The 21633-nt window shown below is 37.8% G+C and overlaps 1 protein-coding gene across 1 annotated transcript in view; it reads left to right on the forward strand.

The window, feature by feature from the left end:
- The window catches only part of TMTC4 (transmembrane O-mannosyltransferase targeting cadherins 4), a 59905-nt gene that overhangs the window by 16836 nt on the left and 21436 nt on the right, over nucleotides 1–21633 (forward strand). Inside the window, exons 3-7 of the mRNA XM_060769567.2 lie at nucleotides 6100–6215; nucleotides 9803–10019; nucleotides 13668–13755; nucleotides 17938–18035; nucleotides 20028–20120. Coding sequence (XP_060625550.1) covers nucleotides 6100–6215; nucleotides 9803–10019; nucleotides 13668–13755; nucleotides 17938–18035; nucleotides 20028–20120 — 612 coding nt within the window. The remainder of the gene's footprint in view (nucleotides 1–6099; nucleotides 6216–9802; nucleotides 10020–13667; nucleotides 13756–17937; nucleotides 18036–20027; nucleotides 20121–21633) is intronic.

The following is a 21633-nucleotide window of genomic DNA, read 5'->3' on the forward strand; positions in this document are numbered from 1 at the left end:
ACTAACAAATTAATTAGCTACAAAACAGGTTTTCCTGGTTTGTAGCAAATTAATTCGGGACTGTACAGAACGTTGTCTGGACAGTCCTCTTTTATTGTAGTAGATCCCACAGTAAACGTCATGTCTGGACAGGACCTTTGTTAACAAGCAACTTCTATCCAGGTTTTCAGCAAACAGAATGGGTATTATTTCCCATTTCAAGGCCAAGATACCCCAAAGCTCTTTGGATTCATTAGCCATAAGTCATAACAATATATTACTACTGGGGAAATCCTTTCCCCCATTCATCAGAGTGTAGTCAGTCTCAGAGGAAAACTGAAAATGGCTGTGGCTTATGATATCACCACTCTTGTTAATCATAAAATCAGGCTTTTTTCCACACTAGACAGTTATACTACTATGATTCCACTTTTAACTTTTAGGGTTGCATTCCAAAAAATCTGGAAATGATTTGCAGAGGCAGTATAATTCTGTGGCAGACAATTCTGAATGTCCCTCTCTAAACTTGAAACCCCAATGTCGTGCAGGATAGTAGTTCCCAACCTTTGGTCCTTCAGGTGTTTGGGACAGAAGTCTCAGCCTGCTTGGCCAACTGTCAGGAATTCTGGGAATTGAAGTGCCATACACCTGGAGAAGCAGTGATGTAGGATCTTGCCATAGAAATTAAAGTAAAATCTTAGTTTTCTAGCTATGTAGCATGAAAGAGTCACTTGTGCTTCAGTCCTACAACCCATATATGCTACAAATTTGTTATTCACCAAGATGTATTACAAGACTTTGTGTTGTTTTCTTAGGTGTAAAGTAAATCCCGAAATGAGTGTTAGAATTCATTCTATTGGAGTTGTATGTAAGAAAGTGAAATCCAATTACTCCATTGATTATTAACTAACTGCATTTGCTAATAATAACATTATTGATGTTTCACAAGTTATTGGAGCATTATTAAAGAAGGCTATCATAGACTCATTTTCCCCCCAGAGCAAAATCCTGTCTCCATGTAAACATATGAAAAAATCAGTTAACTAGAAGGAGTCTTGAATTTAATTTCAATATGTCTCTGAGTCTTCTATTTGCTTTCCTTTGTTTCTTTATTTACAGATTTTTTAAAAAGCCTATAGACATTAGGTTTTCTGGCAGTAATATTCCAGGCATGATGCATGAATAATTTTATTGCTTTTGTTCTGTATATATAATGCAATTCTGGCCATTCTCCACTATGAGTAAAGTTTTTATTAGTTCAGAATAAATATAAATATGTTCTGCATTAATATGATGGGAAGAAGGAACTCTTCAAGTTACAGTCCTGTACATACTTTCTCCCGCTGAATAACATAGGACTTACTTCTGAATAAAGTTCTATAGTTCTCCCTGTACAACTAGAGCTCAGCCTTTGTGAAATATGGGAGAAACACTTGATTTAAATTATCTAAATTAAAGGATTAGCAATGGAGAAACACACATAATTCCGTGTGATTGCTATCTTCCACAAAAGAGACTTTGAGCTACAACAAATTTGGGACTAAAGGTGGAGCTACATTGTAGAGTTAATACAGCTTGATACCACTTTAACTGCCATGGCTCAAATCTATGGAATCATTGGATTTGTGGTTTTGGAAAGTCTTTAGCCTTCTCTGCCAAACTACAAATCCTAGGATTCCATAGTATTGAGCCACGACAGTTAAAGTGGGGTTAAATTGAATCCATTCTACAGTGTAGATGCATCCGTAGATACTTGGTAAACCTATGGTTCTTACTAACTACATCATAGTTGTGTAGATCAAAAGGAGCCATTTCTTGCCTAGAGAGAGCTGCATCCAACTAATGTATGGGGAAACCAATAGGCTGTTAGTGAAATAGCCTGCTGCAGTTAATGGGTCTTTGTTTCATCAGGAATATCTGTGATGGTAAGTAAAGGAAGGCTGGAGCAATGGCGTTTCCTAAGTCCTACAGTCCAAGTGTCCATTCACAGTAAATAATTACACTTTAATAGCCCTGGTTGCATCTTGTGAAATCCTGGGGTATTGTTGCCTGGTGACATTTAAAACTAAAATATCTAGGCAGGCCCGTAGCCAGGATTTCGTTTCGGGGGGGGGGGGCTGAATTTTTTTCAGGGGGGTTTCGGGGGGCTGAGTCTGAGTGAAAGAGGGTCTATCCTAGCAAACCTTTTGCATCATTACCCCAATACCCCCATGCATATGGGATATATTGAGTATGGTGATCAGATCATGATATGAATAAACATAACAGTTTAAATAATGCACCAGTAAGGCCTTTTCGCGAACCACCATGAGAATTTCGGGGGGGGGGGCTGAAGCCCCTCAAGCCGCCCCCCCCCCCCGGCTACATGCCTGTATCTAGGCAATATTAACAAAAGCAATAGTAATAATTTTGTTACCTACCTTTCCTCAAGGTTCATTGCAGTGTACTTTGGCTACAAATTCTGAAAGCCCTCCCTAACCACATATTCCAGCATTCCATAGCATAGAGCCATGGCAGTTAAAGTGGAATGATAGCACTATTTCTGGCCTCTGGTAACAGCATCTTCTTTCATGTAGGGAAGCAGAGCTGATATCATTAACCCTCTCATGTAAGAATACTGCAGTCTGTTAGGATAGGCGGGGAGTTTGGAGTAGTGGCCGGGACAGCTTGCTAGGGTTGGTGGGAGTTCTTGTCCAATCAGCTTCAGATTGGAGAAGGCTGACTGGAATCATAGTTTTGTAATTGTAGACTTGACTCATTGATCTGAGCTCTTGTCTACACCTTCTGTGCAGATGGAAATGATGTCCTTGCAAATGGAACAACTTTGAGCATCTGGACTAGTGCAGATTGAACGGAGGGCCCTTCCACACAGCCCTATATTCCAGAATACCAAGGCAGAAAATCCCACATTATCTGAATGTGGACTCAGATAATCCAGTTCAAAGCAGATTTTGGGGGGATTTTCTGCCTTGATATTCTGGGATATATGGCTGTGTGGAAGGGTGCCCAGTTAGTGCACCCAAACACACAAAGGATCTTGCCCAGATGCACTTCAAAAAAGGCAGTGTGTTTTCTTGCTTTTTGAGCTGTGCCTCATCTCTCTCCCATAAATGGTTTTAAAGAATTTCTCTCCTTGTACCGCATCTATTTGTATTATTTGTGAGCATCTATTCATCTTATTTGTGAGCATGACATTTTGGATCTGACCTATAAGTGTCAGTGTGTGGAACATAAAGTGAAGATTGATAGTTCAGCTGTATGAAAATTACAAAGAATCTCAGCCGAAGGTTGAAGTACAAGTTGATCAATAGTTGCTCTCTATAGTGTTTGTGCTGAGCTTTCTTTCATGGTTTGTCAGTGACAAGAATCTAGGGCATAAATGTTTGCAACACACAAACCTGATATCCAGGGCACAGTACAGTAGTATACATCATACTGAAATGAGAGCTGCAAATTACAATATGTTTAAGTATTTGATATTAAGTTTACAGTTTGGTTGTTTGTATATTGTTTGATGTATTTTTGTTTTGATGTAATTTGTTTATATGTCCTTTGTAGGCATTAAATGTTTGCCATGTGTTTTGGAAACTGCTCTGAGTCCCTTCAGGGAGATAGGGTGGTCTACAAATAAATTATTATTATTATTATTATTATTATTATTATTATTATTATTTTACTGACACAAAAACAAAATTTGACACAGCAAATGAGATACGTATGCTGGATTTTGTATCACAAAATCATAAGTTAAACAGTTACCAATTGTTTGTGTGATTGTGTGATGTTTTTTCGAATGATGCGCTCAGATCCAAGTAAGGTGGCCTTTTGCAATTGACAGATTGTGATGATGATGATTAGCTGGGGGCAGATTTTGAGACCAAAATTATGAATTTTGATTGGATCCATGGATATGTTAAGGGTCATTCCTTTTGCTGCCCAGAAAATTTAAAAGGCCAGAAGATTCATCACAGCAGAGAAGAGTAGAGCAAGTTGGGACTTCTTTTAGGTTCTTCCAGGGCAGGCTATACTCTTGCCTATTGCCACTTTAGTCAGAGAAGGGATTATTTCTTTTTTAGTAAGAGTTATGGTAGCAGGGGTCCCCAAACTAAAGCCCACGGGCCAGATGCGACCCTCCAACATCATTTCCCCAGGCCCTGCCCTAAACTTTATACTTAAGGTCGCCCTACACCTGAAACAACTTGAAGGTACGCAATAACAGTCCTAATTAACTTGGCTCTCTCATCAGCCAAAAGCAGGTCCACACGTCCCATTGAGATATTGATAACTTTATGTTTTTGTTAAAATTGTTCTTCATTTTACATATTGTATTCTTCTTTCACTGACTTTTGCACTACAAATAAGACTATATGCAGTGTGTATATGAATTTATTCCTGGTTCTTTTCAGACTATAGTCCGGCCCCCAAACAATCTGAGGGACCGGGAACTTTTTAAACAAAGTTTGAGGACCCCTGATCTAGACAATACATGAGTATATAGGGTAATTTCAAGTGTGTGTTGTGTTGTAATGACCAAGCCAGGATGTCATGTATTAAAATTTACTTAATTTTTATGAATTCGGAGAACTATGTTACAGTGCATTTATGATGGCCATTTAATAAAAGTTGTAGAACTCCTTTCCCAGGGAAATACAGTTGGTTCCTTCACTTTTGTTTTCCCACTGGTAGATACAGAGGGTTTTTTTAAAGAGCCACCTAGTTTTTAGTTTGTTGCAGCTGATAAAGGTTTTAATGGTGGGGTGTAGTGATTATATGTCATTATATTTTAAATGTCCACTTAATGTTGTTTTATTTCTGTTTTGTAAATCAAATAACAGTTAATTCTGTTTTTAGATTTGTGTTAGCGTTTTTTAAAAAAAATGTGTTTTGCTTTTTAAAAAAGTGCACTCCTTAAATCCCATGCTGGGAGAGAGCTGGGCCATAAATACAATAAATAAGTAAATTAAATAAGCAGAAAGCCTGGGTTTTGTGAAATTAATAGAAAGTTTAGAAATAATGGGATATCATTTTTTGGAAATGATAGAAAGGGCCTTCGGAAGCGACTGAATGAACAAACAACAACAGATAGTGCCTTCTCCATGGCCGCCTCCCACCTCTGGAGCTCCCTTCCTAAAGAATTAAAGATGGCCTTCAAGAAACAGATGAAGACATACCTTTGCTCACTGCCTTATGATGATGAGGAGGAATAGATGGTAATACTACCATTATACCTCTGATTAATAGCTGCTATCCATATCCGTGCCCTGTTTGCCCCACCAGTTCAATAGACATCTTAAGCAATGATCAATCTATTTGCCCTCAAGAAACTGGGAAATTGATGCTTCTGTTTAATGTTTGATGTTATGTTTCATGCCTGATGCTATTATTATTATTATTGTAATAGGTTGCATTTTCCATTAATTTTAGTTGTTAAGTCATAATTGGTTTTTATATGTTGGATTGTCAATTTTCATTATTATGAGTGTATTGTTTTATGTTCCGGCATTGAATGCCTGTCTTTTCTGTTTGGAATACACCCTGAAACCCTCTAGGGAGATAGGGCAGAATATAAATAAAGTTTTATTATTTATTTATTTATTTATTCCTTCATTATTATTTAAAAATCTCAAACAAGTAAATAAATATATTTCTATCCTTACCTATCTGTAGACCAAAAGCACCCAGCTTCAATGTTAGTATGGTTCTTTCAGTGAAATGAATGACTTTTTGTATGTTTAAGAATTGGAGATGAAGCCATTATTTTGTATATAATACAAAAGGGTTTTCATTGTATTTCATAAGAAAAACCTTCAAAAGTACCATTTGAAAATATCTTTGAGGTGGTTCTGTAGAGATGCAGGTTCAAATTTCTGTTCCAACCATCATGCTTACTGATTGACTTTGGGTCTCCAGTGTTGACATGAAGATTAAAAATAGAGTGTAGATGGGTGAGCTTCTTGAATGAAAGGAAACAGGAGCAAGGATGATATTATTGATGGATTAACTCACATAGAGACATGATTTATTTTTTTTTTCAAAACATGAAGAATTGGCTGTTTTGTCTCTCCCAAAGCTATAATTTTTGTTCATGAGACTGATTTTATACATTTCTATTGATTCCAGGACCTCAGGGCAGAGACTCCGATTGGTGATCTGTGGCATCATGACTTTTGGGGCAGCAAACTCAGTAGCAATACCAGTCACAAATCCTATCGACCACTTACTGTGCTAACATTCAGGTGAGCCATTTTCAGATTTTGCTTAAGATCCCTTCTGCTATTAAAAATGCAACAAAGATATTAGAAAGGAAAATAAAAAATAGAGATGATCCCTTGAGTATGAAGGAATGCTCCCTTGATAGTGATAAATATTCCATTTTGGAGTGACATTCTAAGTTGTGGAAGATTGAATTCTTTGGTGTTATATTTGGCTTCTTTAGTCATCATTTCACTGTATTCCTATTTTATTTTGAAGTATTTTTAACTGACTGTGGACTACTCAAAGTGTTTTTGCTATGAGGACTTTAAAATGCATTAAATATATAAATCTTTCTTTTTTTCAAACCTGTATTGTCACCATGTCTGAACACATTTGTCAAGAGTTAAGCATTTACATTAGAACCAACTTTGTTGGCTTAAAGAGGGGACTGCCTCAGTTTATTGGGTCCAACTGGCATAGCTTCTATCTCACTGAGAGCCAATGTGGTATGGTGGTCTGAGCATTGCACTGTGACTTTGAAGACCAGGGTTTGATCTCCATTTGACCATATAGGACAAGTGTGTGACCTTGATCAAGCCACACTCTTTCAACCTTAGAGAAAGGCATAACCCCTCTGAACCATCCTGGTCAAGAAAACCCTGTGGTTGGGTCACTTTAAGATCAGAAACAATTGGAAGGGACAAAACAACAAATCTGCCTCATTTCAAAAACAAAAGGAATTAGAAACAGCCAGTAGACCAGATATGAAAGAAATACTGAATCTCAGGATTTGAAAAATAAATTAACCAAATATATTTCGGCCCAGAAATATTTGTGTGGCCTTTTCAGGGCCTGCTAGTTCTTCAAAGATCTTCTAAAGAGGACCTTACACATACTTTTGGGTTGAGCCCTTTTTAGAAGACATCCTTACATTCTAGTGATCACATTACAGCCTGTGAAGCGTGTGGAAGGGAGGGTCTTTTTCATACTGTCCCAAGAATGCAGAATCCTGTCATTCTGCACTGTAGAATTCATGCGGTTTGACGCCAGTGTAACTGTCATGGTTTGGTGATATGGAATCCTGGTAGTTGTAGTTTGGTGAGGCACCATTACACTTTGGCAAAAAAAAGCTAAAGGCCTTGTAAAACTACAACTCCCATGATTCCATAACATTTATCCTTGGCAGTTAGAACCAAAAAGTTGGAATAGACTACAAGAGCCATCCAGTCCAACCTCTTGCCATGCAGGAACACATAATCAAAACACTCCCAATAGATGACACTTTGAGAAAGTTAAAGTGGTGTAGAATTAATGTAGTTTGACACCACTAACAGCCATTTCCCATTACAAGATGTTTATTGGGCTTTCTATAAGTCTTAACTATCAACTGTTGCTTGCTTCCATTGCTGCTGCTACAAGATAAGCATGCAAGGAAGATGGATGGGGCAATTACCAATCTTTCTCAGATAAGGTTGCCCAGTGACAGTTGGGATGATTTAATGAATAAGCCTGTGAGTGGGTAATACAGTAGCTGCAAGGAAATGGGTTGCAGCAGCATAGCTAATCCTCCCTTCTAGAGGTACTGCAATTACAAGTTTTTTGAAAAATTCTTCTAAAATAAGAAAACCAGAAGAGTGATACTACATCAAACCAAAGTCCTGTTGAGACCATCACTCTCTTCTTGCACATACAATTCTTGCAAATCCCAGCACTTCCTCTAGTAGTGGAGGTCATGTGTATTCATAATGATTGCTCATATCTGCCATGGATTTGTCTAAGCCCGCCAGATGTCACTGGATTGCAACTCTTAGCGGTCTTTGCCATTGACTATACAATTGTTCAGACTTATAGTCCTACAACATCTGAAAAGCCACTCAATTCCTACTCCTGCTATAGCTGACTTGTAACAAATACTGCAGGTTATCTATATGTTGTGCCAAGCAATACTTATACTTTAAAATAAAATTCCTGCTTCTTCCACTCCTTGCCTAGTATTTTCTAGTTATGGACAGTTGGTTGAGATTGACTCCTCCACTCCCAACAATACCTAACCATTTTATTTATTTATTTATTTATTTATTTATTATTCAGACTTATATGCCACAACTTCCCTGGGGCTCGGAGAGGCTTACAAGAACAGGCTAAAATTTAACACAATTTTAAAACAATTTAAAACAATTTAAAAACAGCAATATCAAACATCAAAGGCCTGCCGAAACAGATCTGCCTTAGACCCGTCGCAAACTAGGCTCCTGCGGGAGCAAACCTTGCCAGCACGTCCCTGACGTCATGAGACTCCGCCTCTCGCCCCGCCCCTTTCTCAGCCTCTTTCTCCGTGCCAGAGTGGTTTTTCCTTTGCTAGGGCAGCATTGCCAGCGTATTCTCTCAGTTGAATTCTGCTAATCTTTCTACCTCCAGTTTGCTACCATGTTTATGGCAAATACCCTGCTATAATCCAACACTGAAAATGTGTGTTGTGCCAGGGCTTCTTTACCATTCTCCCATTGCCAGTCACTGCAGATCCCTATCCTCACCTTCATCTTCACCTTTCCACCTGAGCGAGTGACTCTGTGAGGGAATCTGTGTCATTCCTCCTCTTCCCATTTTCTTCCTCACCAACATCTGAATGAGTGAGTGAAGAGTGCATGGCCAGGTTCTGCCACCCCATCAGTTTTTTTTCCTCCCAGCGACTGGCATAATCTCAGTTCTTATTTAAAATAGCTCATGGCAACAGCAGAGGCAGCCACAAATAAAGTAATCTGTGCATAATGAAATCTGTGAACATTTAACATGCAAGTGTGGAGGGACAACTGTTCACAATTATAGTAAGATGAGCCCCCTTTAATTGCCATGGTTGCATCCTAGGATTTGCCATTTAGGGAGATGCATGTAAAACTCTTATCCAGAAAACTCCAATGCCTTCAGAAACTATAAACCCCAGGATCCCATAGGATGCTGCCATGGCTCTTGAAGTGGAACCAGTGTTCTCAATTTGAAACTGTCCTTCATCCACCTTGGGTTTGTTAGGGTGCATTCTCTTCAAGGAGGGCTGTTCACATTACCTATTAGCCTCATTTACAGTGAGCACACAACCCAACATCCACCTATTACCACACATATTTTAATCCCCTGGATTGTAAATGAAAGTCCCTGGTTAATAAACATTAGAACTTCTGTATAAATTTCTACATTTTCAAATAAAAAGAGAAGTACCTGCTGTAAAGTCTGGCCTGTAAATCCATAACTGCTGACAGTAATAGACTGGGGAAAAAGAATCAGATGAAAAATGACTTTTCAACCAACATGTCTTTTTTTGACACACGTTTTCTATTTCTTCTTTCTCTTTGATGTGCAAGATTCTTTATGAATGATCCTTGCCAGTGTAATCACCCATCTAAAAGCTTGGAAGGTGGCTGGAAAAAAGCCAGGATGCTAATTTGCAGAGCTCATTTGGTCTGCCTTGTCTGTTATCCCAGAATCTTTTGCCATCATGTGAAATGTGATCAGCATATAGAATTGGTAGAACTTTAACTACATTTTCTCGGAAGATTTATATTAATGCTTAACCCTTCAGTAAAATTTCATTTAACCTCATTTCTAACAACAGTATTTTTCCCCCTTTGTATAGGATTAATTATCGTTTGGCCGGAGGCTTCCATCCATTGGGCTTTCATATCATCAATATAATACTCCATTGTGTTATCTCTGTCTTAATTGTTGACGTCTTCTCAATATTATTGGGTGGGCTCCAGTACACCAATAAAGGAAGACGACTAAACTTTGTTCCCAAATCATCCCTACTAGCTGCATTGCTGTTTGCTGTACATCCCGTGCACACTGAATGTGTAAGTACCTAATAACTCAAGGATTAATAACTTCTCAAAAATGCCAGGGCTCCATTAATTCTACATGCTGTTTTATCATTTCAAATACATGATGTATAAACAGTCCTCCAAGTAAGTATGTGTGTGTATAAAACATAGATTTTCTGTTTGTGTACCATCAATCTGCATGTTCTATGTAGTGCTTCAAAATAATAAAAAAATATGTTCTGACAGATGACTAATCCTTCAAAAAGAGAAATCTTTTGTGTAAGGAAAGGAGGTCAAGGGTAGATGACTTGTTGCCTCCTACACCATTTCTGCAGACCTTGGGCCCCCTGGATTTTTTTTCCCTTGGCAAATTGTAAGCTTGCAGCTCTTCCTGGAGTAAGAAATTTCCTTTAAAACAAAGAGGTAATGTCAGCATCCTATGCCTTATTTTTCCCTACAGAAGAGGCTTACAAAATACATCGCTCCTGGTTTCATTACTGGGAGTTGCACAGACTGTGGCAGGTCCCAAGAGCAGAGGTCTTGTTGAGGCTTCCTCAACCTGATGTAGGTAGTCAGTAAGACTGATCTGTTCAAAATAACTCTTCCTTGTTCAAGGCAGTATAATATGGAATTCTAGAGGGAAAGCATGTGTTGTGCTTAAAGGTGAGATGCATTAGTGACATGAAGGGCTCTCGTGACTCCTTACAATCTTAACAAGCTTTATTTGGCTTAAGCTTTTGCTAACTGCTTCCCACTTCTTCAAATGTAAAAACAATCTGAAGAAGCGGGGTGTAATCTGCAAAAGGTTCTGCAAAGTGAAGCTTGTTAGCCTTTCCCTTCCTTTTATTTGCAGCAAACTAATGCAGCTACCCCTTTGGACATTAATGGCACGCATGATACCATCTTATGATGGCTTCTCTTCATCACATAGCATGGGACCATCAACTTTCCCTGATCCCCACTACACCTTCAGTCTCCTATAATACCTGTGGGGTTGAAACCACATGGTACAGAGTACTATATCTGTTAAGGAGTTTGTTGTATCTCACTCAATTCATAGCAGTATCTTTTAGGGAAGTGTAGCACTAAAATGAGGACTCAGTATATAATCCAGCCATCCAGGTACTGCTTAATAATAATATGGAAGTGATGTGATACCTTTTCTTATTTTTGCCAGAATCACATCCCAGTAACATGTAAAGCTGGATCATAGAAGTTGAGTATATATCAACCAGTGTTAGTGTCCTGAATCAGGACTTCATAATTTTGAATTCTAGTTTCCTTCTAGCCACCAGTTGGGTGACCTTAAACCAGTCACTCTCTTTCAGCCTGACCTACTTCATGGCATTGTTATCAGGATGAAAGGAAAATGCATCAGCTCATTGATGGAAAAGTGGGGCATAAATAGAACCAATATATAAATAAATAAGGATTCACTGCCGAATCATATTTGCAGAAAATTCCTATACCTTATAGGGCTGTGTTTTGTCTTCAAAATGAGGACAATCTCTATGACCAAGGTCAAGTTTAACATGTTACTGGGATTTGATTATGGCAAAAACAAGGTTGACTTGGATCCTGTGATAAATTTAGTAAGTCCGGAAGAGGTTTATAAAAGCTCCTTTCCCACACAAGAAGCGAAAAGTATATTTGAATAGCTGTAGTGTCCCTTCAACAGTATGGGGTGAGGTGTTTGGGATTGCTGGATGATGATGTGACATTGCCCCAACTGGACTTCTATGAAGGCATTAGGGCAGTGGTTCTCAACCTAGGGGTCCCCAGGTGTTTTGGCCTACAATGCCAAGAATTTCCAACCAGTTTACAAGTTGTAAGGATTTCTGGGAGTGGAAGATCAAAACATCTGGGGACACACAGGTTGAGAACCACTGCATTAGGGGAAGGACACCTTCTCATCCCTTTGGCCCCCGGACTGCCAACTGTCCCTCCTCTGATATGCCTCAGAGCCATATACCCCAATGCATCAGATAAGCATTTTGGGTAGATAATCAGTTGCATGGAAAAGGAGTGGGGGAAACTTTTCTTTTATGAAATATAACTGTTTTAGAAGCTAGACTCTTAGACAAAGCCCCCAGTGGACTCTTATTCAGATTGCTGATGAAAGCCTGAATCCAGCTGTTAGTTCAGTGGATTGAAGAGGCCCATTGAACAAGTTGGATTTAGTTCAGTCCCATAGATCTGATAGGCATATTTGATTTGGGATTAGCAAATGTATTTATACCAAGGTCAGCATCTTCTTAGATTAGTAAAATAGTTGATTTACATGTTCTTAGACATTTCATTGAATAAGCATTAAATCTGTTCTGTAAAAGGAAAACTTCAGCATCACATCAAAACATAATGTAGCTCTTCTTTCTCTTTGGAATACTTTAAACAAAAGAAATCATTGGTTTATTGTTTAATTTCTTAATTATGCAGAATCATTGACTAGGAATGATTCACAACAATCTGATCAAAACAAACATTTTTATATCAAATGCATTTAATGACAGCTTTCATGGAAAAACAGCATTAGAGTCCCTTTTACTTCAAACCCAACACAATGAAAAGCTGCTTGTTTTGCAGTAAGAACAACCTTGATTTTCAGCATAAATGGCATGTTTTGACTCACGGTTATTTGAAATAATCTGTCTCCAGAGGTATATATTGGGTGAGGGGGTGGTTGTGTAATGGTAGATATCAACATCAGAGATTTCAGACTTTTGATATGTAAAGTGTGTGTGTGTAGGGACAGGGAAGAGACATGGTAATGTTTGTGTTTGCTTTCAAGGATGGTACATTTGAATTGGGCTAAATATATATGATTTCAAAGTGTGAGTGTATGTGCCTTCAAGGCATCAGTACCCATTATACATTTTGTAAGAGCCCTGGACATACATTGATCACATATACAATCAATGCAGAAATTGGGAAAGTTACTTTTGGGGACTATTACAATCTCAAGCTTGATACAGCCACTGGCTATGCTGTCCAGAGAGTTCAGAAAGTTGTCATAACATTTGGATGTAGCTGCACTAGTATTGCCCCGTTCTTGATGCCAGACTCTTTGACTAGCTCTGCTCTTAACCTCTTGAAATAGGTGTGAACTTCTGAATAGGAAATTCTGTTTCTGAGCTGTGCTCCTGCCTTGAATTTTCACATAATCTGAGTCCGGAAATATTGTGTAGAGATTCTCTTATAAGTGCGAGTGATAGCATATATACCACATAATGCTGAAGCTAACCTTGGGGTGTGGAGGGGTATATGGGGGTTATTTAAACAATTTTCCTCTAAGAGCAGAGGACTTCAATAGGGAGCCCTCTTCTAGCTTGTTTTCCATTTAAAATCAGGTATATATATGGAAACTGCTAAACATACAGTCAGCTTTTCCTGGGACCTCTTCATCTGTGAACAAAACTTTTGTTTTGACTTCTAATGCTGGATAGAGAACTCTGCATCTTCACCATGGATATAATACTACTAAAGGTGATCACTCCTAAAGGTCCGTTGTTTCAGAAAACTGGATGATGTATTTGCTCTCATATTTGAAATCAAGGGGACTTGGTGTCTGAATGAATTGTGCTCACAATTCACAAATTCGCTTATAAAGGAATGCATGTATTATACTTCACTCTTTGCCTTTTTGGGGGTTGATTTTCCATTCCTCTTCCTTTTCCCTTCAAGATTGCAGGGATTGTTGGCAGAGCAGACCTGTTGTGTGCCCTGTTCTTTTTGTTGTCTTTCCTTGTCTACTGCAAGTCGTTTAGAGAAAGTAAGTACTTCAACACTATCAATTTTGAATATATTTGATGATACAAATGAAAATAATATATTTGTTACCCCCTCATAGTTACCTAGAAATACGCAAGCCTAGTTTGAAGGCACAGACTGGTTTCTACAGCACATATTTACACACTTCCAACAGTTCGGTTTTCCTTAGTTTTCTGCTGCAATATTTGTTCTAAATTGACTCACGTTTGCTTTAGGTTATTTGAATTTATCCTGGATACAAGTAGGAACATGCTTAGATCAAACCTGTTAGCTAATTTAAGCAATGAATGGGAAAAATTTAGCCCTTGTGTCCATTTTTCTGCCTTCCAATGCCCCTAAGGTAAAAAAAAAAAGCCAACAAAAATGATTGCAAAACATTTTATTTTTTCTCAAAATGCCCCAAAACTATTTCCATGTGGAGTAGTAGACATTTTAACATGTTTGGTGTTTCCCTGCCACCCCTGGCGTAATTTTTTTTTTTTTTTTGGTGTTAATTTCTTAAATTAAAAATTGCCTTCTAATATCTCAGGTGTCCTCAAGGGACCCAGGGAGACTAAACATAACCATCCGTAGAAGGTATTTGGGGACAAAAAATTGAATATTATTTTTGGTGGGAGAAGTTCTACCCTTCAGGTTCTACTAGATGTCTAGTGTATCCCCTTAACCTTGTACAGTTATCTATCCCTGATTTAAGGAGTTGCACCAAAATGGATCACAATAAATATTGCTTATCAAAATAAATCACAATTTGGGGAATTGGATCAGGAGAACAAAATGTTTTTTTTGCAATACATAAATTTAAATAAATCAGCAAAAATGATATAATAGCACCAGGATACATTCCATAGTAAAATGAAGCCATTGAAGCTTAATACATAAAGAGTGAAATCTGAAGCTGCAGATTCAAAGAAAAAGAACAAATCTAACTGTCACTGCTAGCGGACTCTGACTATATTCTGAGGTGGTCAGTCTCACCTGGACAATTGTGTTCAGATGTAGTTGGAGCAGGTTCAGGAAATGGCAAAAAGGCTGATAAGAGATATGAAAAATAAACATGTAAGGAAAGGCTGAATTAGTTGGGTGAAAAGAAGGGATATGATTGCAGTCTTCAAATACCCCAAGGGCTGTGACAGAGAAGAGGTGGCAGGCCTGTTCTTTGATGCCCCAGAGAGTATCACCAGCTCTAATAGTTTTAAGTTACAGGAGAATAGATTTCAATTAAACATAAGAAGGACATTCTTGATAGGAAAAGTGATTTGGCAATGGAACCAATTGCCTATAGAGATGGTGGTGTTTTCCTTCTCTGGATATCTTCCAAAAGTCTGAAGAGTTTCCTGCTGGGGATATGCTAGCTGAAGGTCCTGCGTTGATCACAAGGTTGGAGTCAATGGCCCCTTCCAGCTATGTTATTCTATTATTCTAACCTTATCTAAGCAAAGCAGACAGGGTGCCCCCCCCCCCCCCCCCCAAGATTAGATGGCACTCAGATGGCTTCCTCGTCTCTACTCTTGAGAACACCAAATACAGCAAGGATCCTGGCAAATAGCATTGATAATAAGTTCTCCCCAGCCTCCTGAATATTATGGCTGATGGAGCTGGTCTTTCTGCAAAGTACATTACATTACAGACTGCATTCCTCAGAAACTCCCAGAGCTGTGTGTTCAAGCGAGCCCATAACCCAAATAGACCTCTGTCCCACCATGACTTCATTGGAGCATAAAAGTGTGTTCAAGTTGGGTGGCCTCTCAGTATGAGTTTAATCTAGTTCTGTAAACTAGATTCTCTTATATAAAGTGACAGAAACACTTGTGGGTATTTTGCTTTTGGAACACAAATCAAATGTTTGCTGCAATTTTTTGGCACCCATTAAACTTGTGACCATCTGGTGAAGGTGGCAGAGTGCCTTCCCACAATATGGTGTACCAGTTTAAACTAGATTCAGGTGCCAGCTAGGAATGAGTTCCCCTTTCTGACAGGCAATTGTGGTGGGAGAAGCAGCATAGCTGGTTGGGGGTGTGCTTCGTTAAACTGATTAACACACTTGGCACGTGTGTATCTTTGGAGTATTAATTGGCACTCCTTCGTTGCTTTATATTCACACTAATTGATTACTTTGATATGCTGCACTGCAGTGTATATTGTTTTTATAACTTTGTATGTTGCCCATTCTTGGAACAGCACTGAAGACGTGTATGCACATGTGTTCTTAAATTTTGAACATCAGTGAATCAAGTTTCTACAGTGCGTCTGGTTATCAGCTTTATCTGGGCCTTTGTGTTAAATGAGAGCACATTAGAGCCCTAGAATCTTAGTTCTGAATGAGAAAAAAAATGCTCTGAATTCTTCTGTTTCATTTTCTAAAAATATACCTGAAACCAGAGTTTGAAAAGTTTCTTGTCCCACTTGTAATATTTTGTAACTATTCATTATTTATTTAAAGCATTTATATTCCTCCCTTTTCACTCCAAAGGGGACTCAGGGCAGAGCACAACATATAAACAGCCAACATTCAATGCCGGGACATAGATTATACATAAACATTGAAAACTAATGTGGGTATAGAAGATCTTGTTCAGTTCCAGAACTCGCTATAGATATAAAGAAATGCAAACAATCACCGTTATTAAATGGGGGCATTGGGAATGCACATGCTTCAGTGTGTCCGTATTCACAATTTAGCCTTCGACTAATACACATCAAGACAATCAATCTGTAAATCTTGGTTGTGAAAAAAAAAATTTTTAAAAAACAACAACCTCTGATTCCTGGCTTATTGTTTTTATAAGCTCTTTGAGTGGCATTATTGAGGAAAAGGTGGGACATAAATAAATAAAAGAAAGGAAAAATGTCCCATTTCTCCAAAAAGTCTTGTTAATTCATTTTATTTTTTTAAAAATCTGAAAGCCACAGTCCTCTGGCCTGAGATACAAGATATTGTCCTCTTTTCTGCCTCCTTGATATCGTAAAGTTCACAATAGAAAAGCAAGGCACAGCAAGGAACACATGGCATTGATCTATCACTGTTTAGTGAAGCCATATGCTTGGTACCATATTGGGGAAAAGGAATAACCCACTAATTCTGGAAGGATCTAGAAGACTTCTGACTGGACAAGGCATTATTTCCACCATAGGTTTGCTCCCCTGATTCATAATCACCCAATCATATCTTTTTTCTATATTAGAAAAGTTGTACACAAAAGCAAAGGCAGAAAAGGGAAAAATAATTGAGAGTAGTGGCTTGTATGTTGGATTAGGACTCTGGAAGACCAGGGTTTGAGTGTCTAGCGGTAGACTTTGGCCAAATCACACTCTGTCAGCCTCAAAGGAAAGCAAGACAAACTGCTTCTCAAACAAATAATGTCAAGAAAAACGCATGATAAGTTCAGCTTAGGGGCACTATAAGTCAGAAATGACATGAAGGCACAGAGTAGCAGCAACAATGGAAACAAGTTTGCTTGTTTGGGTGTGCACATGTGCAAGGAATACAGCATAGGAAAAGGCATCTTAAAGGCTAGTTTAGGGCCCAGTGGCTGACTTTAAAAGGAGATGAAAGAAATCCATTCACAGATCATTAATGTTGTGTCTGATTTGGCTGCAGGTACTAAATTTTGCATGAACATTTTCTTTGGACTTGCCATGTATTTGTACTTGGCTACCCATTGCAGACTATAGCATGCAAATCCAGCCATACTGAGCCTTTGATATCTCTACTATCTGAAGTAGGAGATTTATAAAGGTGTGAAATAATACATCATGAAAATATGTGGGAGTATTGCTGTTGAAAAATAGGAAATCAGCCTGTGTGATATTTTGTTTCATTAGGATCTGTTTTAATTGTTAGATCATTCAATCTATGTTCAAAATGTGATTACCTCCTGGAAAGCATTTCTAAAATTTGCAACTACAAGCTAAGCTGTGATAGAACCTAACAGAATGAACCAAAACAGAGTGTACTTTCTATTAATACAGGCAGAATATTATTAGCTACATAGATACATATATCTCACTGAAAATTTCTACAAAGAAAGACATTTGCTTTTCTACCCAGAGAACCTGACATAAAATGTGACTTTAAATTATAGCTCTTATTCCAAAAATAACCCCTTTCTACCTAGTACCCAGGTTTAAACAGTTGTAGACATTGTGCGTATATGTTCTTTGTGTCTTCTTTTGAAATTGCTAGGTAAGGAACGGTCCCATTTTTCTACAGCCTGGGTCTTGTTGAGTGTTCTTCTCGGTGCTACAGCCATGCTGTGCAAAGAACAAGGGATTACAATACTGGTAAGTTTTCTAATGTGCTGAGCTCAGTTCAGTAAAATCTGTCCGTATGACAAGATGTGTATTTCTGATACATATCCTTTGTATTATTTGGGTTTGTGTATCCCTTGAGGTTCCTTACTAAATGATTATATAATTCGTAAAGTGCATGACCTCAAAAGTTCCATCAGCCAACCCTCTTACCTGACTCTTGTTCACTTTAAAATTGGACAAAGAGCTATATTTTAGGGTTTGTGAAGAATTCAATATGTCTATAGCCAAAGTGAGCAAAATGTAGTCCAGGATCTCTGTGCTGTTTTTGCAATCCTTGGCCCCCGCGGACACACTTTTTCTGCCCCCACCCTAAGCCTCCAAAGGACTTTGCCTGGAGATCTTCATGGGTGATATTTCATCTTTTAAATATGGTCTTAAGTAACATGAAAAATACCTGTCTTTTGAAAGCAATAATTCAGACCTAGCTTCAGTATAAGGACATCCTCTAAACCATAGGTGCAGAAAAACAGGCCACTGGGCCCTAAAATTCAGCCCCCCTCATCCCAATTTTAAGATTTTATTTTTTTTTAAACTTATAATAGGTCAAACCCACTGTATAAAGTAAGCCAAGTGTCCATATTTTCTGAATATTTTATATAACTTGCAATAATTATTTTGAAATCATTGTTATTTATTTATTTAATGTATCTCTGTATCATCTCCCACCTGAGAAAGGTTCCTAAGGCAATTAAGAAATAAAACAATGCAACAATAAAGAGAATTTTAAAACATATTCAAATACTTTTTTCTACTTCTAATAACAGTCCAAGAATCCAGTTTAACACAGCTAAGTAGCAGTTTTAGATATTGAATGCAATGTACAATAGTATTGTTTTTGTTGCCTGCATTTATTTATTTATTGTGTCAGAAGCAAATTGAGGTTACAGTTGTAATGTATTTAAAAACACAAAGAAAGTTTAAAACTTGGCATTATACTAAATGTCTTTTGACCAGTAGCTGGCCACTTCGAGGGCCTCTGGTGTCGCTGTGAGAAGGCCCTCCATTGTGCATGTGGCAGGGCTCAGGCTGCATTGTAGTAGGTGGTGATTTGCAGCATGTTGCCTGCAAGCATGCTGCAAGTCATCTGCAATTGCCTGCAAAAAAATAAAAAAAGCTTGAATGGGACCAGTCTAACTTGCTTGTGTAGGGAGTTCCACTACTACAGAGGAAACCCTGTTACATGTACCCACCAACACCTAATTTCACATGGTATTGAGAGATGCCACAGAGTCCCCTTTGAAGATGTCAGGTTTTTGGCAGGTTCATTTGGCAGGTTCATCTTTCAGATTTCATGGTCACAAGTCTTTTAGAACTTTGTGTATCAAGACCAGCACTTTAAATTGAGGTTGGAAGCCAGTATAGTACTTGTAGGACTATATTCTATATGGTTCCCAGAGTTATGCCACCCAGAGAAGGAGATGGTTCCTTTTTTAAGTAAGTCTTAGTACTACACCTTAATTTTATTTTATTTTTAAAGGAACCATTCCCAGGAATACATAGCACTGAGTTTGTTTTTAGGTGCTTATTTTAACCTGTTTTGTTGGGCATGTCCCTTTGTAAGCACTCCCGAGTCCCTTCGGAGAGCTGGAGGCAGAGTATAAAAATAAAGATGATGATGATGATTATTATTATTATTATTATTATTATAAAAGGCCTTTTGTCTGGAAAGAAAAATAGCAATTGCCTGCTGATCTCCGTAGGTGATATTTCATCTTTTAAGTGTGTATGTAACATGAAAAATGCCTGTCTTCTAGGTTGGTGGATATCCTGAGGTGCTGCTGGAGTTTCTCTCCTTCACAGAATAATCCTTGACTTATTAATGGGTCATATAAAAATCCATAATTCTGTCCTCCAAACCTGCCCTTGATTTATACTTGAGGTTGACATATATACGACTATAAATTAAATCAGATTATTATCTTTCTTTGGTATTCTTACTTCCTTTATTTTCTCTTATTGTAGGGTTTAAATGCTCTTTTTGATGCTGTAGTGATTAACAAGCTCAATATTTTGGAAATCCTATTGAAGATACTTCGTAAGGATAAGTCATTGGAGGTGAGTCTGTTTCACTTTAGTTGGTGTCCTCACATGGTTAAAGTTTAAATGTTAACATTTGTTAGCGTAATGTTCTCATCTATACTGTCACTTTCATGCTTCAATAGATACTGTTCTTTCACTGAACAAGTAGGCATGTTAGAACTTAAACATAGAGCACACCGTGAATATTCAATAGGCTTTAGTCATGCAAATCCCTGTGGAAAATGAGTTACAATTGTAGTACACCCAGCACTTCTCTAAACTATGAAAATGAAATCCATTAAAATAGCTGGCCATGTGGGTCAAGAGGCTTTATATTGGAATAATGTACAGTATATACTAAGGTATAAGCCAACCTGAATATAAACAGAGGCACCTAATTTTACCACAAAAAAATGGGAAAAATCATTGACTCGAGTATAAGTTGAGGGTAGGAAATACAGCAGCTACTAGTAAATTTCAAAATAAAAATTGGTATCAATAAAATTGCATTAATTGAGGCATTGGTAGGTTAAATGTTTTTGAATATTTACTGTATTTCAAAGAAAAACAGTAAACTAGCTCTGTAAGTGGAAAAGTAGGGTCAACAAAAACAATATGGTATCAACAATAACTTAATAATAATAATAATAATAATAATAATAATAATAATTTAAAAACTTCCTTTGTATCCCGCCCTATTTCCCCCTGGGGACTCAGGTGGGCTTCCAACATAGTAACAGGCAAACATTCAATGCCTATATAAACAATGCAGAGCTAGATATACATGCATTTTCCCCTGAAACATTTGCAAAGCCTCTCTCTCTCTATGTGCATTTCCCTCACGCGATATTTGCAAGCTCTATATATCTATGTTTATATCTATCTAGAAATCTGTCTATGTGTGCGCACTTCCCCTGCCAGTATTTGCAAGCCCTATATATTTATATTCATATCTTATCTAAACATGTCTATATATATATATGTGTGTGTGTAATCCTTTCACCTGTAATATTTGCAAGCCCTATATATCCATATTCATATATACATGTCTAGACATCCCTCTATATGTAGATAATTATATCTATATAGGATTTGCAAAGACTTGCAGACACGTGAGTGGGAAATTGATATATAAAAATAATGTATACAGATAAATACAGATATACAAGTACATGGACAAAGACCTGCAAGCATATGGTTGGAAAATTCATTTATAAAATTAAGGTAGGTAGGTAGGTAGGTAGATAGATAGACAGACAGACAGACAGACAGAATATATCGGTACATAGGGATAGCAAAAGCTTGCAAGGGAAAATGCCTATGTATATGTAGGAAAGATTTACAAATATTTCAGGGGAAAATGCTTTTATAAGGTTAATGGATGTGTGTGTGGATGGTTTGCAAAGACTTCAGGAGAAGCATGCATATATAGAAATATATTTATAGATCTATAGGGCTTGCAAAGGCCAGTGAAAACTTCCAAGGGAACAAAAATGCACATATAAAGTTAATACATTTAGATACACAGAAATTAAGCTTGCAAAAGATT

The sequence above is a fragment of the Anolis sagrei genome, chromosome 3 (genome assembly GCF_037176765.1).
Source record: "Anolis sagrei isolate rAnoSag1 chromosome 3, rAnoSag1.mat, whole genome shotgun sequence".
Taxonomy (NCBI): domain Eukaryota; kingdom Metazoa; phylum Chordata; class Lepidosauria; order Squamata; family Dactyloidae; genus Anolis; species Anolis sagrei.